General features: G+C 38.7%; 2 protein-coding genes and 1 pseudogene across 2 annotated transcripts in view; all 3 read left to right on the top strand.

The window, feature by feature from the left end:
- Nucleotides 1-10,688, top strand: part of LOC140949463 (uncharacterized) — a 32,192-nt gene extending 21,504 nt beyond the window's left edge. Inside the window, exons 5-9 of the mRNA XM_073398621.1 lie at nt 445-577; nt 4,051-4,244; nt 6,408-6,592; nt 6,999-7,076; nt 10,452-10,688. Of these exons, the coding sequence (XP_073254722.1) occupies nt 445-577; nt 4,051-4,244; nt 6,408-6,592; nt 6,999-7,076; nt 10,452-10,688 (827 nt within the window). The remainder of the gene's footprint in view (nt 1-444; nt 578-4,050; nt 4,245-6,407; nt 6,593-6,998; nt 7,077-10,451) is intronic.
- A 178-nt stretch (nt 10,689-10,866) lies between these two features.
- On the top strand, nt 10,867-16,368 carry LOC140949462 (tyrosine-protein kinase receptor Tie-1-like). The gene is made up of 7 exons (XM_073398620.1): nt 10,867-10,926; nt 11,207-11,350; nt 12,357-12,521; nt 12,885-13,096; nt 13,488-13,528; nt 14,231-14,327; nt 15,539-16,368. The coding sequence occupies exons 1-7, from the start codon at nt 10,867-10,869 to the stop codon at nt 15,711-15,713; spliced, it is 894 nt and encodes a 297-aa protein (XP_073254721.1). The 3' UTR covers nt 15,714-16,368.
- Nucleotides 16,149-24,271, top strand: LOC140949460 (uncharacterized; annotated as a pseudogene).
- Nucleotides 24,272-25,445: the final 1,174 nt, after the last annotated feature.

Here is a 25,445-nt window from a genome sequence, read left to right as displayed (position 1 = left end):
GTGTTGACAGACTAATCTCAGGTACGTGCGGTTGAGCTCGTGTTACCGGAATACTTTGTGCCAAGCATAAAAACGCTTCGTGAGTGTTTAGTTTAGGTGATTTTGTCTTTGAAAGCCTATTCTGTACTCAAAGATTGTGCATTCTTGATCTGTTTTCTGCCGACACTGAGCCATGGGCCTCACGATTTGACTGACTAAAAGATAACAATTTCTGGACGTTTCAAATGTTGTTTATTTCATCGCAAAATCGTGTTACTTCTTCTGCGAGAGAACTTTACCGTCTATAACCAGCAATAATTCTGTCAGTGTTTAGCCTCAGCTAGTGACTTTTAACTGCTTTCCATTCCAGTAAGATGTCAAATTGTTAAAATGCACTTTAAATTTCTTTAGCCACGTTTTATCAAATCCAGTCAGATATAATATATATATATATTTTATTTGCAGTCATAGAAAACACGACGCCCGCATCTGTACCAGAAAATAACAACGTTATTTACATTTCACTTGGTGTCACCTCCGCTATTTTGCTGTTGTTGTTCGCTATTTTCGTCTGGTGCTACAGAAAAAGAAAGAAAAGGTTTGTGGAGCTCTGCTAATTACATCGTACAGCGTGCTCATACGTTATTCCAGCCTACGTAGCTGGCGGATTTTTCCGTGTGTTTTTCTTTTCTGTTTCGTAAAGTAACCACGCGAAAGCTGAACCAAGGACAAAAAAGAAACGATAGGGTAGGGGGCCAGGGTAGAAGGCAGTTATAAAAAAACGTCCTACATACAACCCGTAGAGATTTTTGAAACCCTGCTTCCAGTCTTGTAAAAGGAGGAGTTTGGCTTGAGAGTGATTTGACTGTCGCACCAAAGGTTTGTTGTTAACGACTTGCCTAGTCCCTGTACGGCGTTTTCCCAGTCCCTCTCGGTCAATTCACTTCGGTGACGTATCCGAAGCAAACGGATGGGGAACGGCCTCACATTTTCGCTTGGACCACGTGACCCGAAACGCTTTGGCCGCGCGAAATAATGACGCTTAGGGACTAGGCAAGTTAACGACCGTTTATTATGTTTTTTTTTAATGGCGCTTTCCCGGTCATTATTTGGGAAATAATTTTGTTCATCATAATTGGATTGTTGAATTGTGTCACCATCAGATAAAAATATTGATTTTGTTTTTTAACGAAAGTCTCATTTGAAGTAACGAATGTTGATTTCTGACACATCGTAGGACAAAAGCAAAAGTGCACTCAAAGCTACTGTTAGTTTTTGGCTGTGCAAGGTATTTTTTTTTTCACGACTGGATTGACTATAATGGGGTCGCATTTTCAATAGAGTTACTAGAACGGGCTCGCACATTTTTCTGATTTTTGGGGTAAGAAATTTCTTCATATTTACGGTTAGCAAACGCACCAGAATGTTTGTACTGTAGGTGAAAAGTAAAGTGTTCTTCATTCAATTTTAAAAATGGGTCAATTCATTTTAGGATGACCCATTTAAAGGATTGATAAGGTAGAATTCACAACTTGTTTTGAAGAAATTTCCCCGCAAGAGCTAATCGGCAAAAAAAACGCGACGGCCGTTCGGTCATTGCGCGCCAAAATTTTAACCTTTGGAAATAGTAAATGAGTTAAAAATCATCATTTTTGCGCTCAATTATCTCATTGTTTTCTATACTAAAACAATTATTCACCTCAGTGTCGTTGGCTAGTGGTGGATATTCATGACCCCGTCTTTTTTTTGCCTTTTCCCCCACTGCGGTGCTTGGTCCCAGGTTATCCCTCCCCAGTTACACAATTTACTCTATTTTTCTCCCGCCTTCCCATCCCTGACATTTTATGGGCCTCCCTCTAGCTTCGCGAGATTCTGCGATACACGTATTTCTAGTTTAGAGATTATTTAGTCGTAGTAAAAAGCAATAGCTCTTAAAAAGAGAATGCTAAAACTTTGCATCAGAGGTCAAATCCCGGTCAAATCCTGTCAGATGCGAAGACCATAGGAAATCAATACGCGCGAAACTCATTTTCATGACCTCTGAATGTAAAGCAGCAGGAAAAAATATTTTAAAATGTCAAATTCAAGAATCCACAACAGCATAATTTACCTGCTTGAAAGTAAAAAATTGAGCAAATGGTATTTTCACTCGAGGGAAAAGTCGTACAGGCCTGCCGCCCGATGCCTTAGTTCACTCTGCAGTGACTTTCAATTACTCCAGAATAACATGTGAAAAGGTCAGTAACCAGAAACTCATATCGACCTGTAGTATAGTGCTTATTCGGTTGACAAGTGGATAAAACCGTAAAACAATGCTTGATACGTCCAAAATATAGGACATGTAGCCTCTACCTTCGTGGTTCTCTGCACGCAGAAGGCGGTTATTTTGCTACAGATGATTGCTTCGCAAAAAAATCCGGCGGCCCGTCTACCAGAAGTGCGACCCATCTGCACGTTTCACATAAAAAAGCTAGAAGACCTAGAATATCTCGAGAATGTCCAGTGGATTTTTCTAAGACCTGAAAATTTTTTTCACGAGAGATATTCCAAAGTGAAGATGATAATAGACACGTACATCAAAAGAAAAATCTCACTTTCGCTAACATTTCTAATCCATTGTTCATCACCTTATGCACAAGTCTTTCTACCGTTTCTTCTTCGTTGTTTTGTTACGAAAAGGCGAGCAAAGACTGCTGGAAAAACGCGAAACACAACAGATTTCCACGCCAATTCGAATCCGCTCGAGGATATTTCTAACCCGCCATGCTATGACATCACGCTATTGTGTCGCATATTTCACAAAAGTGGAAAAGTTCTGGACTGATAACTGTACGAGTGAAATCGGTTGTTTTTACAAATAAAGTCGGGAAGAATTCTCCATATTGTGTGGGCGTTTTTAATAAAACAATTATTCCACTCGCGCTTGTTGGATATGAGATAATAATAGCCAACTCAGCGCTACGCGCCTCGTTGGCAATATCTACCATCTATATCCAACGCGCACTCGTGGAATAGTATACAACTATCCCCCGAAAGGGGAAGTGAATGGTAAACAACTATCTCCCGAAGGGGAGGTGAATAGTGGTAGCTATATATACCGAGACGCGAAGCGTCGAGGTATATATCTAGCACTGTTCACCGACCCTGATGGGGATAGTTGTTTTAGTATTTACCAAATCAGTTGGACAAAAATGAAAAACTGAAAGTAACCTTATGTAAAGTAAAAACGTCACTTATAGGAACTTTGTTTACAATTTACAAACATTTCGGTGATTTTGTCGAGTGCATTTTACTATTTTGTTGCAAATTCAGTATGAAAATAATTTTCTACCTACCAGTAATTATTTATAAACACCGACAAGCCAAAATTCGTCGCTGTCTTGGTATTTGTTTGTACGAATGCTTCATTTATCGCTCAAATTTCGTCTTCCGAAAATGTCTCGAAACGAGACGCCATCTTGGCTCTTGTTGCAAAACAGTGAATAGCCAAGGATATTCCGAGTTACGGGAGCCAATCAAAACGAGCGAAAATTGCTATTCACTGATTTGAAAAATACTAATGGTGGTGGGGTACATGCCGAGACTCGAACCGTTGAGGTATATATCTAGCGTTATGAACCGACCCTGAGGGCGATAGTTGATTTAGTATTTACCAAATCAGTTGGATAAAAATCAAAAAGCAACTTTTTGTAGATAAAAGACGTCACTTAGTTAAGAGTTTGTTTACGTTTCAATTGACATCGTTTCGGGGATCATTTTATTTTTTACTCAGTAAGAAATTTTTTTTTTCTACCGACCAGAAAACACCGACAAGCCAAATTTGGCCTCTTTCTTGGTATTTGTTGGTGCACCTGCTTCATTTACCGCCAAAATTTCATCTTTCGAAACTGTCGCGAAACGAGAAGCCATTTTGAATCCCATTCCAAAACATTGAATATCCGAGGATATTCCGAGTTACGGGAGCCAATCAAACCGCGCGAAAATTGCTATCCACTAATTTGGTGAATACTAATTGTTAATTAATGTTGTGCTCAGCGTAATAATCCTGCATCAATTTTTTCCTTTTTCTAGGTCATCTTATTCACAACTAGAGCCTACTCCTCCTGACAAGTGGGAAATTCTACCTGAGCAAATACAGTTTGAGGAGGAGCTGGGGAGAGGGGAGTTTGGTGTTGTTCACAAAGCAACATTTAGAAAGAGTGATGAGGCGGAGGTGTTAAACAATGCGGAGGCAGCACAGGTGGTGGCTGTCAAAGTTTTACATGGTAAGAAACAATGTTATTTCCATAAAGGGGAGACATAGCCAAAGTCTTTGATTTTGCAACTGCAGTCCTCTTCATACTAAGAACCCTTTTGGATTTTAACTGCCCTTTTCAAAAACAAGCGAACTCTGAAGTTTAAAAGCCGCCTTCACAATTACGTTTTTCGCTGCCGTCAATCATAACTACATCACAAGCAACGAACCTTGAAACACAGAAACAATCAAAACGGATCAAAATCCACCAATCACAAATCACAAACCATGACCTTTTGAGCTCGTTGAAGTAAACCTCTGTTTCGACGTGATATTAAAACAAATTACACCACCTAAAGGGATTGCTTGTGTAAGATAAATAGTTGGTATTATCGACGTTACGATCTTTGTAAGATATAAAGTTTATATTATCGACGTTAAGAAGCACTCCGTTACTTAAAATTTTCAAAGTAGGTTAAATTTCTCAATCATCTGATTCTGGCAGCTAAATTCTTTATCTTTAAGTGTAAATTGAATAATACCCATCCTTCTAATCCTTCTAAACAAATCTTCTAAGTCAAGATTAAGGCGCTTAATCAGGTAAAAAAGAAATAGCCAACAGGAGGAACAAACTAACTACACATTTAAGGAAAGGGAAGATATATTTTGCCATTTGTAAGCCATAGAAGGGGTGTTCCGCATATGCGTCTCACTTTATGTTTACATGTAAGTTTATGATTTATGAAAATTTGCATGTAACACAGATGTCTAAACAACTAATAATCTAAATAGCGTATATCGAAATTTGAAATTTGCTTGTATGCTTTGTGTTTTGTGTTTTAAGTAATTTGTAGTTTCTATTTCACCATTCAAGTGTGAAAAAAAAATTAACAAAACCTGTTAAGTTCCAAAAAAGTAGGTTTAAGCCGAAAAGCCCTAAACAAATGCATCTCTTACAAATTTACGTTTCCCAAAAACAAAAGAAACTATAAATTGAACCACAGTAGCCTTTGGCACATTATTCTTTTATTTTTTGCTATTATGCTAATGTTTAATGCTTAATGCTCAAAATGTTTACTAACTTATGCTCTTTTGGCCCTGCTAAAATGCTCGAAAGTTCCATCAATACATACACAATAATAGACACAAAAATTTCAGTAACTGGAATGTATGTGTTACTCTTTTGTCTGAGCCATCCATACTGGAATATCAAGCAAACAAAATGGCGGCTGCACACGCTGAACCACTGACCAGTGTGAATGCGGGCATTGACTAGACCCAGGCTCTCACTAGTTTTGGCTAGAAACCTCTGTAAATATATATGTTTGGCTGTTTTTCGGTGAATTTCATCACTTTAGACAAAATTTTCCTTTTTAATGATACAAAAATCTTGCTAAAATGCTGGCATTTAATGCCCCATGCTTTTGCCATGTTATTATGCTCAAAATAATGGTAGCATAATGTGCCAAAGCCTAACCTACAGATAGAATTAAAGCAAGTCCGGTTTTAAAAAAAGCTAGTCTCCCCGCAGACGTCCTTTGGAGTTCGAACGAACCCCAAAGGACGTCTGCGGGGAAGCTAAAAAAATGCAAGCTCTACTCAACATTACTACTCCTTCTGAAGGATCGGATACATATAAAGAGATTTTGGCTCCCCCTTTTGTAATCCATGTCGTCCAGTTTACTCCGCAAGTCGCTTGATAACGACGAAAAGGGAATTAAAATTATGAAACTGAGCTACGACATCACCAAGCTGACGGCTAGACCCAGTGTGTGAGCGGGGTCCAAGGGCATGATTTTTGACCCCTTTATGTGTGAAATTGGCTCTAAAAAAACGTGAAACAGGATAAGGTTTTGCTCTACCTTGTACCAGGTCTGTATTTATTTTTTTGTACTTTATTGTTGGTTTGTTATTCATTTATTTCGCGTTTTATGAACAGCAGTTTAGGTAATGAGGGAAATCACATGGTCACATCACACCACCACCCGATACTCAGAGACCTACCTAATGTCTGAATATTTCTCGATATTCTATTACACGGTAGAATACATCTGTATATACCCTTGTGCATTAGAGGATGAGTGGGAGGCGGTAAAAATGGACGAATATATTTTTCAAATGAAACATTTTGCACTGAATAATGCTGAAGAATAACAATAATAAAATCAATGTCATTTTATTCAATTATCTTTAGATAATCCATCTGAAGCACAGAAAGAAGAGTTCACGTTTGAGATTGAGCAGATGAAACTGTTGGGTTCACATAAGAACGTTGTATCCATGGTTGGATGCTGCACGCTTCAGGAGAACATGTTCCTGGTTATAGAATACGTTCCCAGTGGTGACCTGCTGACGTGGCTACGCCGCAGAAGAAAAAAGGTATAAAGGACATGAACAATTATACAATTAGTTTATAACGAAATTATCAAGAAACAGATATAGGGAGGCAATATTACGAATATATTTTGGTACTATCAGAACATTTTGTACAACTTATTTAAGCAACTGCAGTTACTTCAAAATTATAAAAGCATTTAATGATAATACTAACAATAATAATTATATTATTATTATTATTATTATAATTTTAAACGTGTTTTATCCTTGGGTGTAACAATGATAGGGGTGGTATTAAAATCCTCCTTACGAATCTTAGTCCATAAAACCTGGTGTGCCTTTAATTAGGGGCCGTAATCTAGTATGGAGATAACAACTTTTTTACTGTAGGATCGCTTGAAGCCATGCAGACGTAAAGTACGGTTTTTGTTACTTGCTTGATGTTTAGATCGAAGAACTTCAAGCTACCGAGAGATGTTATGCTGACAAAGAGGTTCTGAAAGATCAGGGAGAGACCAGAGATCATGTAGGCTTGTATATAAACTGTAGTCTAACTTTCCATACTAGCTCTGTCTTAAATGGTCTATCGAAGATAGAGCTACAATAGCTTTGGTTGACCTATTGTAGCTATCTAATCTACCCATCCGATTGTTGTTGAATGGTTTGCACGTAACGTAATCATACTTCAAAATAAAGAATTATTTATCCTTCTGAGTTTCAATTTAGTGAACTATTAGAGCAGCTGAACACGTGTGTTTCTACAAAGTTTCAGTTCGAAAGGGTTCTTCATTTTGTGACAGAATACGTTTGAATATTTTAATATATTGCGTGACGCGACAATAATGGGGCAGCAAAAGCTGTCACGTAACTGTAAGTTAAAGAGTGACATATCTTTTTTTAGATTTTTTTTTATCTGAACAGTCCTTGTTTTTTGAATAAGTATTAAGTTTAATGTTTATGAGCTGTCTTGAGATGAGTACTCGCTTTATGGCAATGTTTCTTTTAGTTTTCGGTCGCCATATCTGTGTTCCTTAGTGGGACGCCAACATGGCTGGCGTCTCAAAACAAACCTCTATAAATTTGGGTAACACATATCTCCGAATACCTCGAAAACAAAAAAACTGCACAGCCCTGAATCTTAGCAAGGGTTTTCGCATATCCCTTAGATTCCTGATCGAATTTATTCATTTTCACACAGGTCAGTAAACTTGCTAAGAAACTCATGCTTACCTCCATCGATCCATCGATGTTAAGTTTATCTTCGATAGTGCACGTTTAGGGTCGGTTCAGCTCCGAAAATATTCTCCAAACAGCAGATGTCGCCCTTCGAGTTGTCTTCTTGCTGTTCTTGCCATGTTTTTAGTTATTTTTTTTACCTAGTTCTTGCTCTTGAAACGAGTGAAATGTCCGCCATTTTTCAAGTTCACAACCAAAACAACTCAACCTTGTCCCCAAGTCTTCTCGGTTAACGGTGCATTAACCCGCAAGAACGCTGCATTTTTGACGTCATTTCCTCGCTAAACACAAAATTCTTCCACATTTGGTCATCGGTAACTGGTTATGGTGAATTAAATGTGTGCTTTTAGCCAATCAGAATCGGGGAAATATTTTGAATGAATAATAATCGATAAAGAGCGATTGATTAAATTGAAAATCGATAAAAATTAATAGGGGAAAAAGTTGTTGCTAATCGATAATTGTCGACTTTACTCGATTTTTATCGAAGTTTCCGATTTTAATCGGCCGCTTACTTAATTAGGTTAACTTTGGCGAAGATCGTTGTTTCCGAACATAAGTACATTATTTATGTGGCTTTGGACGGTTAAATTTGTAGCGAAATAGAGTACCGAAGTGTGACGTCATAGAAAATGAAATTTGTGAAATTATGGGATTTGTTAAGATATTCCGAAAGAACAACGTCCAAGACGCCTACTCGCCAAAAATTAGCAATTTGGGGCAGATTGTCTCTGAGATATTAACCCAGTTATACTCCGATGACTCCATACAAATCCCTCTAAATCTTACCTGGTTCCTAATCTTATGAACCAAGCCAAATTTAGAAGGATTTGTATGGAGTCGTCACAGCATGACTGGGCTAATATCTCAGAGACAATTTGCCCCGAATTGCTAAGTTTTGGCGAGTAGGTGTCTTGGACGTTGTTCTTTCAGAGTATCTTAACAAATCCCATAATTTCACAAATTTCATTTTTATGACGTCATCACTTCGGTACTCTATTTATTTCACAAATTTAACTCAATATTCTTACTAAACATTTTCGGCCAATCGACAGGATAAAAAAGAGTTATAAACAACTGTTTTGGCTTGCTTGCACTGGAAACTGTTCAAGTTGAACCCTACAATGTAGATATAGTTCAAGTGGTGAGGATAATGTTCAGTGCACAGTTTTTCAGCAAGACCCTTAAATTGTTTCCTCAAAAAGGATATTGGAAAGGATCATTTAAATCGTTCTGTAAATATGCAAAACAAAGTAGATAATGAACTCCGCAATTAAATGGAAAGAGAAGTAGCATGACCATAAAACATGATAAAAATGTGAGAGAAAATCATCATTTAAAACAGAAAACATCTGCGTGTGGCTAAAATAATTTTCTTTAAAATAATGCATTATTAGGTTTTGAACCTGAGAGGCAATCGATAATATCGTTAAAATAGTTAAAAACGATAGTGTTGACAATTGATTTTCTGATATCGGTTTTTATCGATTGCGCTAGTCAGGTGAATACGCAAAAGTTGTCTCTTTATTTAATGATCTGGGAACCGCGAAGCGCCTCTTTATGGAAGAATTAGTTAACTATAAAGACGTTTAGAAAAATCAGAGAGAGGTTTGGGGATCAAGTAGGCTTATCACAAGACTAAATTTGGTATTGAATATTTTACTGATCAGGCCTACTAAAGATCCAGCTGACCCTCACTGGTTTGTCGTTGTGGTTTTGCCTTCAGAAGTGTTTCTTATACCACAAAACATGATATAGAAAAAAGTTGTTGGTAATCGAGAATTATTGACTTTAATCGATTTTTATCGAAGTTGTCGATTTAATCGGCGCTTACTTAATTAGGTTAACTGCGTGACGCGGCATTTACATGGTAGCCTGCGATCAAGCTCTCCAGGGCGCTCTGGCGGCGGGGCGGGGAAAGGAAGGAGAGCTTGCAACTACGTCTCTGGAATTTGAATTCTACCTCCAATTCGCCTGTGGCTCCCCGTCGACTGAGCTGTCAGATTTCCAACAATCAGCGCGAAGCGGAAAAGAGCGCGATTGTAAACAAAAAACACGTGCCAAGGGTAATGGCGTCATTACTAATGTCATCTCCGCCAATCAGCATTTCGCATCGACTTATTCATTTTCCAGAGACGTAGCTACAAGATCTCCTTCCTTTTGCCGCCGAGCCGCCAGAGCACCCCAGAGAGCTTGCTCGCAGGCTATTTACATGGCGCATGAGAGAGCTGCCATGGGGGCTGAAAAAATGACTCTGTTGGGGGGATTTTGCTATCTGAATGGTCATTGTATTAATGTCAAAGTTAATGAGTTCCTCAGGGGATGAATTCACCCTTAAGTAGCACAACTCCTTGACACATGTTTCTGTTGGTTTCCGGCCGCCATGTTAGTGACCATCCTGATGGGCACCAACATTGCGTCTCCATATAAAGCTCTATAGATGTAGGTAAAAAAGTTCTCCGAATTTCTCGCACATGAAAAATTGTACCGACCTGAGTCTTGGCAAGGGCCTTTGTATATTTGCCTTCTTTCATTTCTCAGATTCTAGACTTTATCTATTACACGGGTTTGATTTTTATTTTTAATAGCGTGACAGTGAAAACCTGCAATAGCGTTACATTTTTTCTACATGTAAATGTCATCGCCATTTTCTTTAATAATTTAGAAAAGTTTGGCTGATGAGTATGAAGTTAAGGAGGATCAACATTCTATACACCAAGACCAAGAAGACATTGCAGTGTCTCCGCAACAAAGCAACAAAGATGCCGTTCTTGAAGTGGTTCCATCGACTTCCACGGAAGTAGATGTAAGACGAAAACAAAAACACCATAATAATTACTTATTCACTAATAAAGAAGAATTTGCCTCTAGGGCGCCTTATTTTGCTTACGTTTCGCGTTAGAAGGACACAACATGATCTTGGTTTTCCTGTGCCACTAATGTGTTTCGTCGATGGTGTACCTTTTCTGCGCTGTCTTGGATTTACGTTTCAGCGTCTTGTTTTCATTGTCTTGAGCTATTTTCAGTTGCGGGCTTGTGACTTCCAGAACGATGGCTGATATAAGGAATCGTCTAGTAAAATGGTGTTCGTTGTTTTCAATCAGTATCACGTGTATCAGCAGGTGGCTGAGACTTTCTGGGTAAACATCAAACTGTGGGCATGGATTTTCATCCTAGACTTGAAAACAGTACCCTAGACCCAAAGTCAATTTTATCTACCTCTAGACTGGTCACTTTGAAGTTACTTTTAATAGATAATACTTATATATTCTGTGGCTCTTGTCTGGCTCAAGCAAATTATGTTATTTTTATCTTTTTATCCGTTAGTTACTTATTTACTAACAAGGAAAGTAATTACTTGAAAGTTGTGCTGCTTCAAGTTAAACCAAAAATTTGATCGTTTTTTATCAATTTAATTAGGATAAGGAATTCAAAGTGACTGACAAAGAACTTCTAACCAGGCCAACGACATCACTAGGAAAAAGTCAAGCTTCTGCAATGCCACTTTCAAGTGAAAACCTAGGGGAGTCAGACGAGGATCCTTGTGACGACGAGGAGAACTTTTCCCAACAAATGTTTTCACTTGCCTGGAAAATAGCTGAAGGAATGGTAATCATCTTTGTTTTCTGGATAATGTTGCTGGGATTCTGATTCTGAGTATAACTTGGAAAGAAGAATTCAAAAGTCAATATTTTATAAACATGAAATAGATGGGATAAATATATTGGCTGTTTTTCTAGATATGAGTACATTAAAATGGCTTATATGGAAAAAAATTTCTTTTTGGTCGACCCAGTTTTGGCTAAATTCGTTTCGTTATGCATCTAAACGTAAATATTTGGATCAGATTAGTGCCGATATTTACTTTTCATTTGTATTTTTTCATCTATACTTAACTGCTTAGTGTTCAGCAGGTGGCCAAGGCTTTCTGGGTAAACATCAAACTGTGGGCATGGATATTCATCCTAGACTTGAAAACAGTACCCTTGACCCAAAGTAAATTGTATCTACCTCTCGACTGGTCACTTTGAAGTTACTTTTAATAAATAATACTTATATATTCTGTGGCTCTTGTCTGGCTCAAGCAATTTACCGTAGAATTCCGAAAATAAGCCCCTCCATGTATAAGCCCCTCCAAATATAAGCCCCCCAAAATCGTAACGCAAAAAACCCTCCGTTAAATCGCCCCTCCAAATATAAGCACCCCGGGGGGCTTGTACTTGGAATTTGCCCCCGAATACGAAGTAAAGCAAAGCAAAAATGGTAAATTTTCTTCCTACTACAAGCTAGCCCAATCGTTTTGAAACGCAAATTTCCCTCCGTGGATAAGCCCCTCCGAATATAAGCCCCTCCAAAAATAAGCCCCTCAAAAAGGGCCTTTGAAAAATATAAGCCCCAGGGCTTATTTTCGGAATTTTACGGTATGTTATTTTTATCTTTTATCCGTTAGTTACTTATTTACTAACAAGGAAAGTAATTACTTGAAAGCTGTGCTGTCTCAAGCTAAACCAAAAATTTGATAGTTTTTTATCAATTTAATTAGGATGAGGAATTCAAAGTGACTGACAAAGAACTTCTAACCAGGCCAACGACATCACCAGGAAAAACTCAAGCTTCTGCGATGCCACTTTCAACAGAAAACCTTGAGGAGTCAGGCGAGGATCCTTGTGACGTAGAGGAGAACTTTTCTACCAAACAACTGTTTTCATTTGCCTGGCAAATAGCTAAAGGAATGGTAATTATCTTGTTTTCTGGATAATGTTGCTGGGATTCTGATTCTAAGTATAACTTGGAAAGAAGAATTCAAAGTCAATATTTTATAAACATGAAATAGACGAGATAAATATATTGGCTGTTTTTCTAGATATGAGTACATTAAAATGGCTTATATGGAAAAAAATTTCTTTTTGGTCGACCCAGTTTTGGCTAAATTCGTTTCGTTATGCATCTAAACGTAAATATTTGGATCAGATCAGTGCCGATATTTACTTTTCATTTGTATTTTTTCATCTATACTTAACTACTTAGTGTTCCGCGTACCCCGTTATTATGTTTTGAGATCATTTTAATCGTTTTTTCGTTGCTTATTCGTTATTAGAATCATCTCGCCGAAAACAATCTTGTTCACAGAGACCTTGCTGCCCGTAATGTTCTTGTTGGCCATGACAACCAGATCAAAGTGTCAGACTTTGGGTTGATGAGACAAATCTATGAAGATGTGAGCAGCTCAGCGAAGTCCAGAAAACTTCCTGTAAAGTGGATGGCCCCTGAATCACTTTATCAAGGGGTTTACACGACCAAAAGTGATGTGTGAGTGATGAATTTTCCCGCTCCATTGACAAGGGAACTATTGAAACTCTTCTACTGAATCACTTCTCAGAATTGTAGTTGCCTTCAAAAATTACAGAAGCATATAACTCTGAAGCGCCTAAATCCCCTTATTTTTTATAACCATGTTAGGGTTTTTAGTCGTCCAATTAGAAGCACGGAAAATTGTTTGCCCAAATATGGAATCATTGTATTGAAGGCATCTCTGTCTAAATATATAGCTGCCAAAAACGGATTCTTCCAGTCCTTAACAGTTTTCCAATTACATCCAAAACTCAAGAGTACACGCATTTTTGGGCTCCTCCGTAGGCAGTAGACAATCTAAATGCCGTGAATCTGTACATATTTATAACCTCTTTGGTTTTCCTCATAGTTGGTCTTTTGGTGTTGTTCTTTGGGAAATGGCTACCTTGGGTGAGTGGACAGTAATTTTGTAGTTTATAGTTGTCATGTTAAATTTGAGGTGACTGACAAATCAAAAAAACATTTTTCATGGTCTATGACTCTTATCGACCGTAGAAATTATGTCAAAATGTTGAAAACTCATGCACGACCAGCAGGATACTGGTTTTACACTGAAAAGTTTTGAGCTCTCCAAGGGAATTAAGGGGACCGTGCCTTAACCCATCTTCCCCGTTTTGCCATGGTGGGATGTGGCTTAACTGTTACGATTGTTATCAAGGTTACTGCTACCAGGAAGGGCGAAAACAATGTTATATAATGTTTCATTTGCGGCAAGTTGGAATTTTCTTGTTTGATCTGGGCTCTGTTTTAATTGATTAAGTGCTGTGAGACAAGTACATCTACTAGATGATAACCGTACATGACAATACATATTTTAATCTGTCAAATTTAAAAATTTGCGAGCATTTGATGACTGGATTCGAGAAGCCTTATTGTTAATCACCCTGTCTTCTTTCATTACACATTTAACTGCATTGGCTGTATATCAGACCTCCATTCAATCAACCATTTTTGCAAAATGGCCTTATAGAGTTTATATGAGGAGAATTGACAATCGACTAAGGCATCTTTAATAGAAATGTATCTAACGGAAAATTGCATGTATTCAGTTGCTGATATGTAATCATTTGTATTCTTTCTCGCAATCGTCAGGAGGCGTACCATACCCCACGCTGACCAACTCAGAGTTGTATCGACTGCTCGGTACTGGTTATCGCATGGAAAGGCCTGACATGTGCTCCGATGACGTGTACGTTTCTTGATTAGAGTGGTCTTAGATTTAACAAAAAGATTCGATTTTTCTGTGCGTCTGCTCTGTTACATTTCACACCGAACGGTGCAGCATACGAATTCGTCAAATATTTTAACGCCTTCTTTGATCATATTAAACTGAATGACCAGACGGACGGCAATGGAAAACTTTTGATGGGATCCTCACTCTTTGAACAAGGAAACCCTCCATTAGCTTTATGGTCACTAAAGGCATCATTAGTAGTGATAAGTTGATCTCTTTCCTGGGGTCGGGGGGAGTACTCCCTGTACTGGGGAGGCACCCCCCAAAAGGGGTACTACTCTCAGTCTTCTGGTGTAGGAATTTTGCTAGTCTAAGTATATGAAAGGGTAGGGAAATCAACATTTCGGTCTGTAAAATGACATAAGAGGACCAGATAAGATTTTTTGGCTGTAAAAAAGTCGAGAAAATTTTCTAGTTTGTTATTTGTTCATATTTAAAAAGAAGTGCATTTTTCAGCAATTAAAAGGGATAAAGTTAAAGTTCTTTTCTGTCAAAAATGATACTCAAAAGGATAAGGGGTTGGACCGCTGGGCAGAGCTTTACATAATAATGGCTGAATGAAGGAATGGGGAATCACGTGATAACCCAAACGTTCCAAGAGCCCATTTTAATGGGCTTTACGTTGAAGCTTCACCCAAAGGAGTACCTTTTTAGGCCACATGTATATGGAAAGGTAGGAATTTCACGAGCTAAAATGTTTGAAATGGTAGGAAATTTTCTAACTTCGGTAATTTACATCAAAAGATATGTTCAACAGATGTACCTGTATTGTATGCTTAATGTTAAGGGCTTAATGGCTTGAAAAGTGAAGAAGTCGTACCATTTTTCAGGGCAGGCAGGAAAGGAATGTATACGAAAGAGGTATCTATTCTTTCAAAAATGCTGTATAAAAAGGATTGGGCCTCACTGTGGAGCCTTCCTGTAAACTCATGAAGCTAAGAAGCCTATATATCCGGCTAAAAAAATTTCCTTCATTCCAATAGACCTCTTTCGCCTGAATGTTTTGTTTTCCCAATACAGGTCATGTCTAACGGTCAAATTCCCCTGGGACCTCTTTTGGCAAACCAAAACGTACAAGCTATAAAGAGGTCTTTTGACACTGCCTAATAATTGACTGGAGCTCTAGTAAGCATTGAATGGTTCTTTTTTTTCTCCATTCATAACAGATATGAGCTGATTACTGACTGTTGGAATGAAGACCCTTACATTCGTCCCAGTTTCTACCGTTTGATCGAAAAACTGGAGGCGATAATGGAAAGGGATGCACCATATTTGAATGTAAACAAACACAATGAATATCATCCGTATTACAACATGCCACCTGAAGCTAGTTCTGATTAATATGGAGAAGAAGGAGCATCCCCAATAATCGGACAGTTTAAGACGGAACGAGTATAAACAGTAAATGTATACTTATTGACTTACATACTAAGCTAAGAAAATACTGAAAGAATTAAAACAAACATAAAAAGAGCTTTAAGCATTAAAAAAAAAAAAGGTGTAACAGTAAGGCCCTCCAGATCTAATCAGGAGCCCATCATCCAGGAATGTTAATCTCCCTTATAGCGTGTTAAGATTTTTACTAGGCTAGTATAGACTAATCTTTCACACAGAAAAAAAAAGCTGGACTGAGTAGGATTTCCAGCAATCAGCGTATGCGATCAAAGAAGTATAGAGCTATTAACGTAAAGCTATGAACCGTGATTAAGGTTTTAACTGAATGACGAGCCTTAAAAGTTAGCCACTAACTGAGAAGATAGCTGAAGATCAACCGTTATGTTGGATTTCACCGAAGTTGTTTTTAGTGCAAGGCGAATTTTTCGTAAGCGATTGTATTTATTACTGTCAGTAGTTTAAATTATAAACGGAGAGGTTTAAATAAGAATCTAGGGATTACATATTTAACTATTGTTTTAATACTTTGCAAAATGCTTATTAGATATAGACTGGCTGAAAAACATGTAACACTATCAGTATTATTAAAATAACATTGTTCCGCACTAGACTTGGTTTATACTTTGGCATTTCTCATTTCAAATTAGTAATCATGTAAATGATTTGACGAATGAATGACTGCATGACTTGATAAGTCATTAACGTCGCGGTACTCCTTTGTTTGTCCATCAGTTTAAGCCATGGTGCCTCAGGGTCATTTAAAAAAACAACAACAACAACAACAATAAAAACAAACCTTCCTTTGTCATAGTTATTTCTCAGACTCGTACCCAACGCTATTTATGTGTTTTGGGGATGAGAGAAGATTGGGGGTTAGGTTAAGGCGCGCGCGGGGTCTCATGGGAAGGGGCGAAGAAAAAATAGCGGCGCTATTTTTCCTTTGTGCGAAGTGCTAAAGTGCTGGTCCCAGTTGTTCAAAACGTGGATAAAGCTATCCACTGGTTATAAATCTCTATCTAGTGGATAACGCAATCAGTTTCCCTATACTTATCCACTGGATAGTGATTTATCCGGTGGATAGCGCTATCCATCGTTTGAAGAAGCGCGGATTAAAAATTAACCCCGGATTAGCACTAATCGGCCTTCGAAGAACTTGGCCCAGAAAATTAGTGACGGTTGTTTCTATTGAAGAAGATTAAGAGTCCTTTTTCAATTGTCGTTGCTTGTCAGTACGTCCTCCATAACACGTGGAATTAGCATGAATTTCTTTGAAAAGGTGGTTGACTGTCAATGTCTATTACGTCAACTTTATTCGCAACGCAATGAAAATTGTCAACCAAGGTCCCAGGCCTCCAGCTCCCAAACTTGGGTATCCTTCCACTCTTGAAGTTAAGACTGAGTAAAACTGTGTCGGTGGATGGAGGTCGTACCATATTAGACGAAGACTGTGGAAGCTCTCTTTTGACAGGTTTAGATTTGGCCAGAAAAAAGCTCGGTTGTTCATTTTCAGGGATGGATGGACTGGACATTGCAGAGGATATACGGGATAACGTCGTGGAAACAAGTGTTGGATCCGGCAGCCTAGAAGTTACAGGTCAGTTTCTTAGGTTGTACAATTTTTGAAAGTGACTCTCTGACAAGAACATCTAAGAACCTCGCTCCCATGGCTTTTACCTTAGAAAATAGGAGACGGAGAGAGAAGGGAAGGAAACAAGGCCTGGGGAGAGGTTGGAACACCCAATACAATCTAGCAAGTGAACGCTCCTCAGTAGTGGAGGAGGAATGTTTTACTCCTTTTCTTTGTGGATTTAATTAACTTTTTGAGTGGTATAAATTAACGCAGATGACGTCATGCATCTCATTAAGATAGGATGATGTCATACTTTAAATTAATGCCGATGACGTTACGCATGCTATTAAGATAGGATGATGTCATTGTTTATTTTTAGCTGGCTGACGTCATGCATGTCATATAGATAGGATGATGTCATAGTTTATTTGTAGCTGGCAAGGAGCAAGTGACGTCAGAATTTCCTACAGTTGACGTCATCAAAAAATGTTGAGATCATAATCTATAAACAGAAAAGTGATTTTTATATAATTAGCTATTTGCTATAGTCTTATGATTAGATATTGTTTGCTATAGTCTTCTGATTGGATATTGTAGAAACTGCTATGTGTTCAAAATAAAAGCGGGCAAATTTTGAACGTGTTATCTTTGCAGATTATACTAAATGAAAAATCTTTAATCATTAAATTATTTTCACTAAAAATCGGCTATAAACAAAACCAAGACACGGAGGTTAACTGAACAATCTTTACTTCAAAAGAAGGGAAAAGGAGGTTAAGCGAATGCGCAATCGTTCTCATTTTTCAGGCAAAACATGAAAACGAGGTCGAAGCTCAGCGAAGCGAAAAACTGCCTATCAAGCAAAAATGTCAATCTTTGTTTACTTGACTCTGTAGAAAGTATTACACAGGGTATGAAAATTCTATAGAAAACAACAGGTGGTTCTAAAGTAAACCCTAACTGTTTTGGTTCTTAAATCAACTCCATTCTTGTTCCTAACGAGTGGAAAGCCTATTTATAAAAAATAGGAATAAGAGGTTCGGATCGCCTAGCAACACATGTCTTCTTGTTTAGCGCTAAAAATCGGATATATAAACAAAACACATACACACATACACAGAGTGGAGCTGAAAACTCTCTATTTCAATTTTGACTCACCATTACGAAAGCGTTTTCTCCGTTCTATCTCGAGGAAACGACTAACTATTGAAATCTCAGCGCTTGAGGAGCTTATGGTCGCCGTTAGTCAGTTAATTATACGGGCTAACAAGCCCAAAGTTGAATACAAATTAGTTCATCTCTACAGCTAGACCCAAAGGAGCACCTTGACTTATTATTGTAAAAGCACAAGCAATTAATAACTTAACAAGGATCAATTTAAACACGCGACAAATAAATTGACAAGACACGAGATACAGTTTTAAAAACTTTATTGAAAACCAGTGACAAAAAGAGTCAAACAAACAGCGATTTGGAAGAGATGGAAATTAATCATCTTCTTCGCCCATGGAGTACTTGTAAGGTCTGACTCGAAATTTCTTATGCTGAGTTCGTTTCCTCTGTTTGCCATGAGCATTATAATCATCCAAATAATTTACAAATTGAATCCGACGCCTTTTGCGCTTCGGGCCTTGTGATGGGGTTTCTACTGTGGGAGGAGGGGTCAGGAAAGCAGGTGGGGTGGAGCTTTCGTTTTCAAGTTTTTGTAAGATAGCCGCTTGTGTTAATTTAGGTGTTACGTTGAAGGGGTTAATGGGAGTGGAGAATGCTGCCGTTGCTGTCGAAGAATCATGTGTGCTTGATGTTAAGTCTGGAACAGTGCTTTCTTCCTTACGGGTTCTTGTATTTAATTGTTCTTTAAAAGCCAGGTATCTGTTTTGCAACTGAGAGTATCTCTTAGCTTTTTCATCGTCCCGAAGATCGTTTCGAGAAAGCAAGTAATCCATGTTACCCTGTATTTCTTGCATAGCTGGAAGAAGTGGGACAGGTGAAAGATTTTGCTGCTTTAGATATTTTAAAAGCTCTTGAGGAATATTTTCTTGAAACCCTGCTTGGTTAAAACCTTCTTCACTGGGCAGGACGTTTGTTCGCAGTCGACAATTATCTTGGGTAGTAGTTTTCAGATCAATCAGCAGATAACCAAAAGGTCTTTTTACAGCCCCCTCGTACTGATTTAAAAGAAGTCAGTTTGCCCGGGATACATTTGCTTGGCAAGAGTCAAGATTTGCAATTTGTCTCGTGGGTTCTTGAATAACACCAAATAATGGCTGTTTAGGCTTATGCTGCGACTACCTTTCCCCTGGTGAAATAGATTCTGCACGATATAAATCACGCTTAGATTGCGATGATGAGAACCACGAGTAAAGAGGTTCACAATTCGCTTGTCTTTACTGGCGTCAATCATTTGATCATCAAACACGATCAAATTCCGTTTGCTCACATCAAAATAGGAATCCTGCTCCAAAGCCGTGGGAATTCCCTTGACGAATTCAATGTGTGGCATGGCAACTAGCATTTCTGTATACGCAGGCTGCCATTGTGAATAACACCAAACAATCCTCTCCGGGAGAGGGTAAATTGTCTCTGAAGCTTGTTGCAATAGAGATCGAACCCAGGCGGTTTTCCTGAGCCAGTCATTCCGGCAATCATGGAGGTAAAAGGATGCTCGAATCGAAACCGCTGACATTTCTTTGAAAACGGAACTGTTTGAAATGGTGTGAGACCAACATTGTTGCTAAATGATTTTTCGCAAACGGAACAGAACCAACTCATGTCAGCTCCTCAGGAGCAGAATGTTGACTGAGAAAATGCTAGCATAATGCGCATTGATATAGTTTTGAAGGCTATAAAATTCAATAGTTTTCAATCCACCACCACCACTTTCCTATTGTGTTCCTCTATCACCGCCACCACCACATTTCTATTGCTTTCCCTCCACCACCCCCACCACCACCACCGCCACCACATTTTTATTGTTTTCCCTCCACCACCACCACCGCCACCACATTTCTATTGTTTCCCCTCTACCACCACCACCACCGCTACCACATTTCTATTGTTTTCCCTCCACCGCCACCACCGCTACCACATTTCTATTGTTTTCCCTCCACCGCCACCACATTTCCATTGTTTTTCTCCACGACAGTCAATAAAAGACTGCAAACTACAATGATAAGTTCAGTTTGTCGCAATGTCTCGAGTTGTCAAGAAGAATCGTGGTTTTCTTCAACTCTTAGCTAATTGTCCAGCTCAGCAGCGACAGTCTCTTTTACGGACAGCCAGTCCACAACAACTACATGCATTAGTCCAAGTCTTATACAATATACTTAAGGAATACATTCTTATCCCCGAAGAAAATAAGCGGAACTTGTTGCCATATAAGGATGCTCTAGTAAACCTAGCAGAAACAAATGTCCCTTACAAAACAAAGAAGCGAATCCTTGTACAAGAGGGTGATGGTTTTATTCAAGACCTATTGCTACCTGCTGTTACAAGCTTAGGATTTTTGATGCTATAAAAGAGGAAACGAAACTATAAGTTACTCAGTTGAAGCCTACCTTCAACCTGTACCTATCGCGATGAAGAGAAAGATAGACTTGGTTGATAAAGAGCACGAGAGCGAGGATGAAGGAAACGAAAGTTCTAGTGATGAAAGCGAGGATGAAGAACCAAGAATAAAAGATGTTTTGAGTCATCTTTCCCAAGCGGTTTCGGTAAAGCGTGCTTCTGAATTGCTGCATAGTATGGCCACTTCCAAAGATCTTTTATTCTGGACTCCCCGCGGACAATTACTTCGAAATAAACGTATAATTCCCGTCACAAACATCGCCGAGCTAGTTGAGTATGTGTTACTCCCTCATAACAATGAGGTTACCAAGCCTCGTGCGCTGAATACGTTTCTAGGTGGACTTGCAGAGTTAGGAATCGATAAAGGTTTAATCAAGAACAAAAAGTTGTTAAGTGATTTAATAGAAAAGGAAAAAGGCTACCGAAATGTAGAAAATACTTCCGATAATGAGAGTAATAATGAGGAGAGTTCATCGGATATTGAAAATCAGGAGGAGGAGGAGGAGGAAGTGGCTTCTGAGAATGGCGTTGAAACTGAAGGCACCCAAGAGAGCGACAACGACACTGAAAACGATAGTGAGGAAACAGAAAGTAGTAGCCCTGAAACGTCCACCACCTTTCACTCTAAAAGTCCCTGTGAACATTGCGAAAACTCTAATGTGTACTCCACATTGATCATGAAATGTCCTAAATGCTTTTTGCACGATAACTACAAGATTTGTCCTATATGCGATCACCAGATCCCCGAGGAGAGAAAATTCATCAAAGAGGGCTTCCTTCGGTGTCACGATTGTGGATTAATTACACACAAAAACGCCAAGACGATGGAAACCAATTTTTATTCACCTTCTAAAGAGGAGAACGAAGAGGAGGTCTAATTTCCATCCCTTCCAAATCGCTGTTTATTTGACTCTTTTTGTCACTGGTTTTCAATAAAGTTTTTAAAACTGTATCTCGTGTCTTGTCAATTTATTCGTCGCGTGTTTAAATTGATCCTTGTTAAGTTATTAATTGTTTGTGCTTTTACAATAATAAGTCAAGGTGCTCCCTTGGGTCTAGCTGTAGAGATGAACTAATTTGTATTCAACTTTGGGTTTGTTAACCCGCATAATTAACTGACTAACGGCGACCATAAGCTCCTCAAGCGCTGATAGATAGAACGGAGAAAACGCTTTCGTAATGGTGAGTCAAAATTGAAATAGAGAGTTTTCAGCTCCACTCTGTGTATGTGTGTATGTGTTTTGTTTATTTGTCCGATTTTTAGCGCTAAACAAAAAGACATGTGTTGCTAGGCGATCCGAACCTTTTATTCCTATTTTTATAAATAGGCTTTCCACTCGTTAGGAACAAGAATGGAGTTGATTTAAGAACCAAAACGGTTAGGGTTTACTTTAGAACCACCTGTTGTTTTCTATAGAATTTTCATACCCAAGTAAGTAAACCAAGTCAAGTAAACAAAGATTGACATTTTTGCTTGATAGGCAGTTTTTCGCTTCGCTGAGCTTCGACCTCGTTTTCATGTTTTGCCTGAAAAATGAGAACGATTGCGCATTCGCTTAACCTCCTTTTCCCTTCTTTTGAAGTAAAGATTGTTCAGTTAACCTCCGTGTCTTGGTTTTGTTTATAGCCGATTTTTAGTGAAAATAATTTAATGATTAAAGATTTTTCATTTAGTATAATCTGCAAAGATAACACGTTCAAAATTTGCCCGCTTTTATTTTGAACACATAGCAGTTTCTACAATATCCAATCAGAAGACTATAGCAAACAATATCTAATCATAAGACTATAGCAAATAGCTAATTATATAAAAATCACTTTTCTGTTTATAGATTATGATCTCAACATTTTTTGATGACGTCAACTGTAGGAAATTCTGACGTCACTTGCTCCATGCCAGCTACAAATAAACTATGATATCATCCTATCTATATGACATGCATGACGTCAGCCAGCTAAAAATAAATTCTGACATCATCCTATCTTAATGGCATGCGTGACGTCATTGGCATTAATTTAAAGTATGACATCATCCTATCTTAATGAGATGCATGACGTCATCTGCGTTAATTTATACCACTCAAAAAGTTAATTAAATCCACAAAGGAAAGGAGTAAAAAATCCCCCCTCCACTACTCTCCTCCACAGAGAAACTCCATTCTTGAAAGAAATCTCTCTATTTATTTTTTGTTACTTAGTAACTTTTTTTCTTATTTATTCCTATTACCCGATTCCTTCTCACGCACGTGATATCGCCGTGCAGTGAGGGTCTTTTGGTTCGGACCCCCCTACATTAGCCTGCGTAGCAGGCGCCGGTTTGTTTTCTAGGGCGAAGGAAGAAATCTCGAGGACGCGCGAGGGGAGAAAAAGAGAGGAGGCCTCCTCTCCCCTTCGTGTGTTGCCGTCGCGCGGCCTTTAAATAAATAGGGACTCTTAGCATCGACAACGGCCACGGCAGCGAAAACGTCAATTTTAGAATGAATTGGCGTTTTTTTCAACTTTGTCGCGTTTATTGAAATTCGCTGAAAATATCTAATGGAGGCAAATTTCCCTGGAGTTGATTTCTTGGGGACCGCACTCAAGTTTAGAAAAAGAAAGAAAATATCGTCGTTACTGGTTTAAGTCTTCTGTAAAACGTGAAATTAGGCATTTTCACGTCTTTTTTGACGTTCTCGTTGCGGGCGCCATCGTTGTTGCTAAAACTCCCTAATAACCGGCACCTGCTACGCAGGGTACGCGTAAATCCACCTATCAGTTTTGAAACGTTTGTAGAATAAGTGAATGATTGCGCTAAAATCTGGGGTCGCAAGTTTAATATAGCTAGAAATTAGCTTGTAACGATTGGAAATCATTAGCTGCGGTAAACAGACTGTTTCGACAGAGCGAGTTCAAACTGAATCGCTCTCTGTATAAACTAATTAAGGTCAACTTTACACCTGTAATACGCATATAGGTTCAAAGTGCATTATTATGACAAAAATACCAACGGAGACGGGAGTTGCTGAAGGTGAAATACTCTACATAAAGCCCAGACATCCTGATAAAGGTGTAACAACCATACGATGCGAGACGTGGATGCGTTGACATCGAGAGGAGTCTGTGAGGAAATGGGCCTTGGGTTATCCGCGGAGGAAGCTGATCGATTGACGTTTTGTTGCTGTGAATGTTGCCATGGAGACGCATGTCGTAGTTTGTCACAGGCGATTTGTGGAGCCTTCCCACAGCATTTGACGATCAATCAGTGTTTACTCCGACGATGTTCTCAGCCTACCAGAGAGAAGGTTACAGAGTCAGTATGGAAGCCGAAGTAGAAGCGTTTATGTCCGATGAAGGGAGTGATGCTACATCCGTGGCATTCCTAGTCTAGAATGAAAGAAGTGCATACAATCTTTACCCTGGGTGCCAGAGACATTTTATGCGCGTTTTCCGGTTGCGGTTAAGTCCTACTAGTGACACCGAAACATCCAGCTGACACCAGAGAAAAAGAACCTCTGGTACCCAGGCTAACAAGCCGTCGGAAATCTGATTGAAATTCAGATCGCCCTGGTCATTGCTAATTTGTCTATTTGATTTTAAATATATTGTAATTTAGTATTTATTTATTTTTATTAATATTTTTTAGACTCACACAGTTTTATCTTCATTTTATAATAGAACTTGTAAGTTTTAACGTTTAAAACCTTGAATAAAGACCTTTATTATTATTATTACTATTATCATCACCATCATCATCATCATCATCACTATTATTATTATTATTATTATTATTATTATTATTAATTTCCCCCGGGGAAATAGTTCCGTAATTAAAAGAGCGGTGATACTAGTCGTCTCGTCAAGGAGTCTAAATTGCGGATACAGGTTCAGCTTGAGGTTTTCAGCACGAAACGCACATTTCAGTTACCTTCGGATGATGGTTTCGCTTACGGTTGTGCGTGAAGAAATAAAGAACGAAACAGACGAAAAGAAAAAAGAAACTTAACGCAGAAGAAAGCATTCAATGACATCTTCTCTATTCAAATTAATATGATAACAATTTATCTTGCTTTTGTTTCAGAGTTGTATCTTTTAGGGGTCAAATAAAGATTGAGCCACGCCCAGTAATTCTAATTTTCCCGACAATAAACCCCACCCCCTTAAAACAGACTCGTACCTAGAAGCTATTTATGTGCTTTGGGGGTGAGGAAAATAGGTAAGAGAGGGTGCCGGGGCTAGGTTGAGGCGCGCGGGGACTTATGGGAAGGGGGCGACAATTTTTCCCTCGTCTCTTTCACCCCTAAAACACAAATAACGACTGGGTGCGAGTCTGCCCTTAATATAGGAGTACACCCCGGATCGTTTCCTTACGAAGTTGCCGTCCCGGGAAAACAACGTAATAGGAACCTTTCGCAGCAACGACGACGGCCAAACGGTAGCAAAATCAAAACTATTTACAGACTTACTGTTGTTGCAAACTTTGTCGCTATTACTCAGTCACTTTTGGAAAATGTCAAATGAAGGTGAATTTCCCTGGAATTGAATTACTCTGGACCGAACCCAAG

The sequence above is a fragment of the Porites lutea genome, chromosome 10, assembly GCF_958299795.1.
Source record: "Porites lutea chromosome 10, jaPorLute2.1, whole genome shotgun sequence".
In the NCBI taxonomy this organism is placed as follows: domain Eukaryota; kingdom Metazoa; phylum Cnidaria; class Anthozoa; order Scleractinia; family Poritidae; genus Porites; species Porites lutea.
Note: the sequence above shows the minus strand (reverse complement) of the source record. Positions and strands in the feature narration are given on the sequence as shown.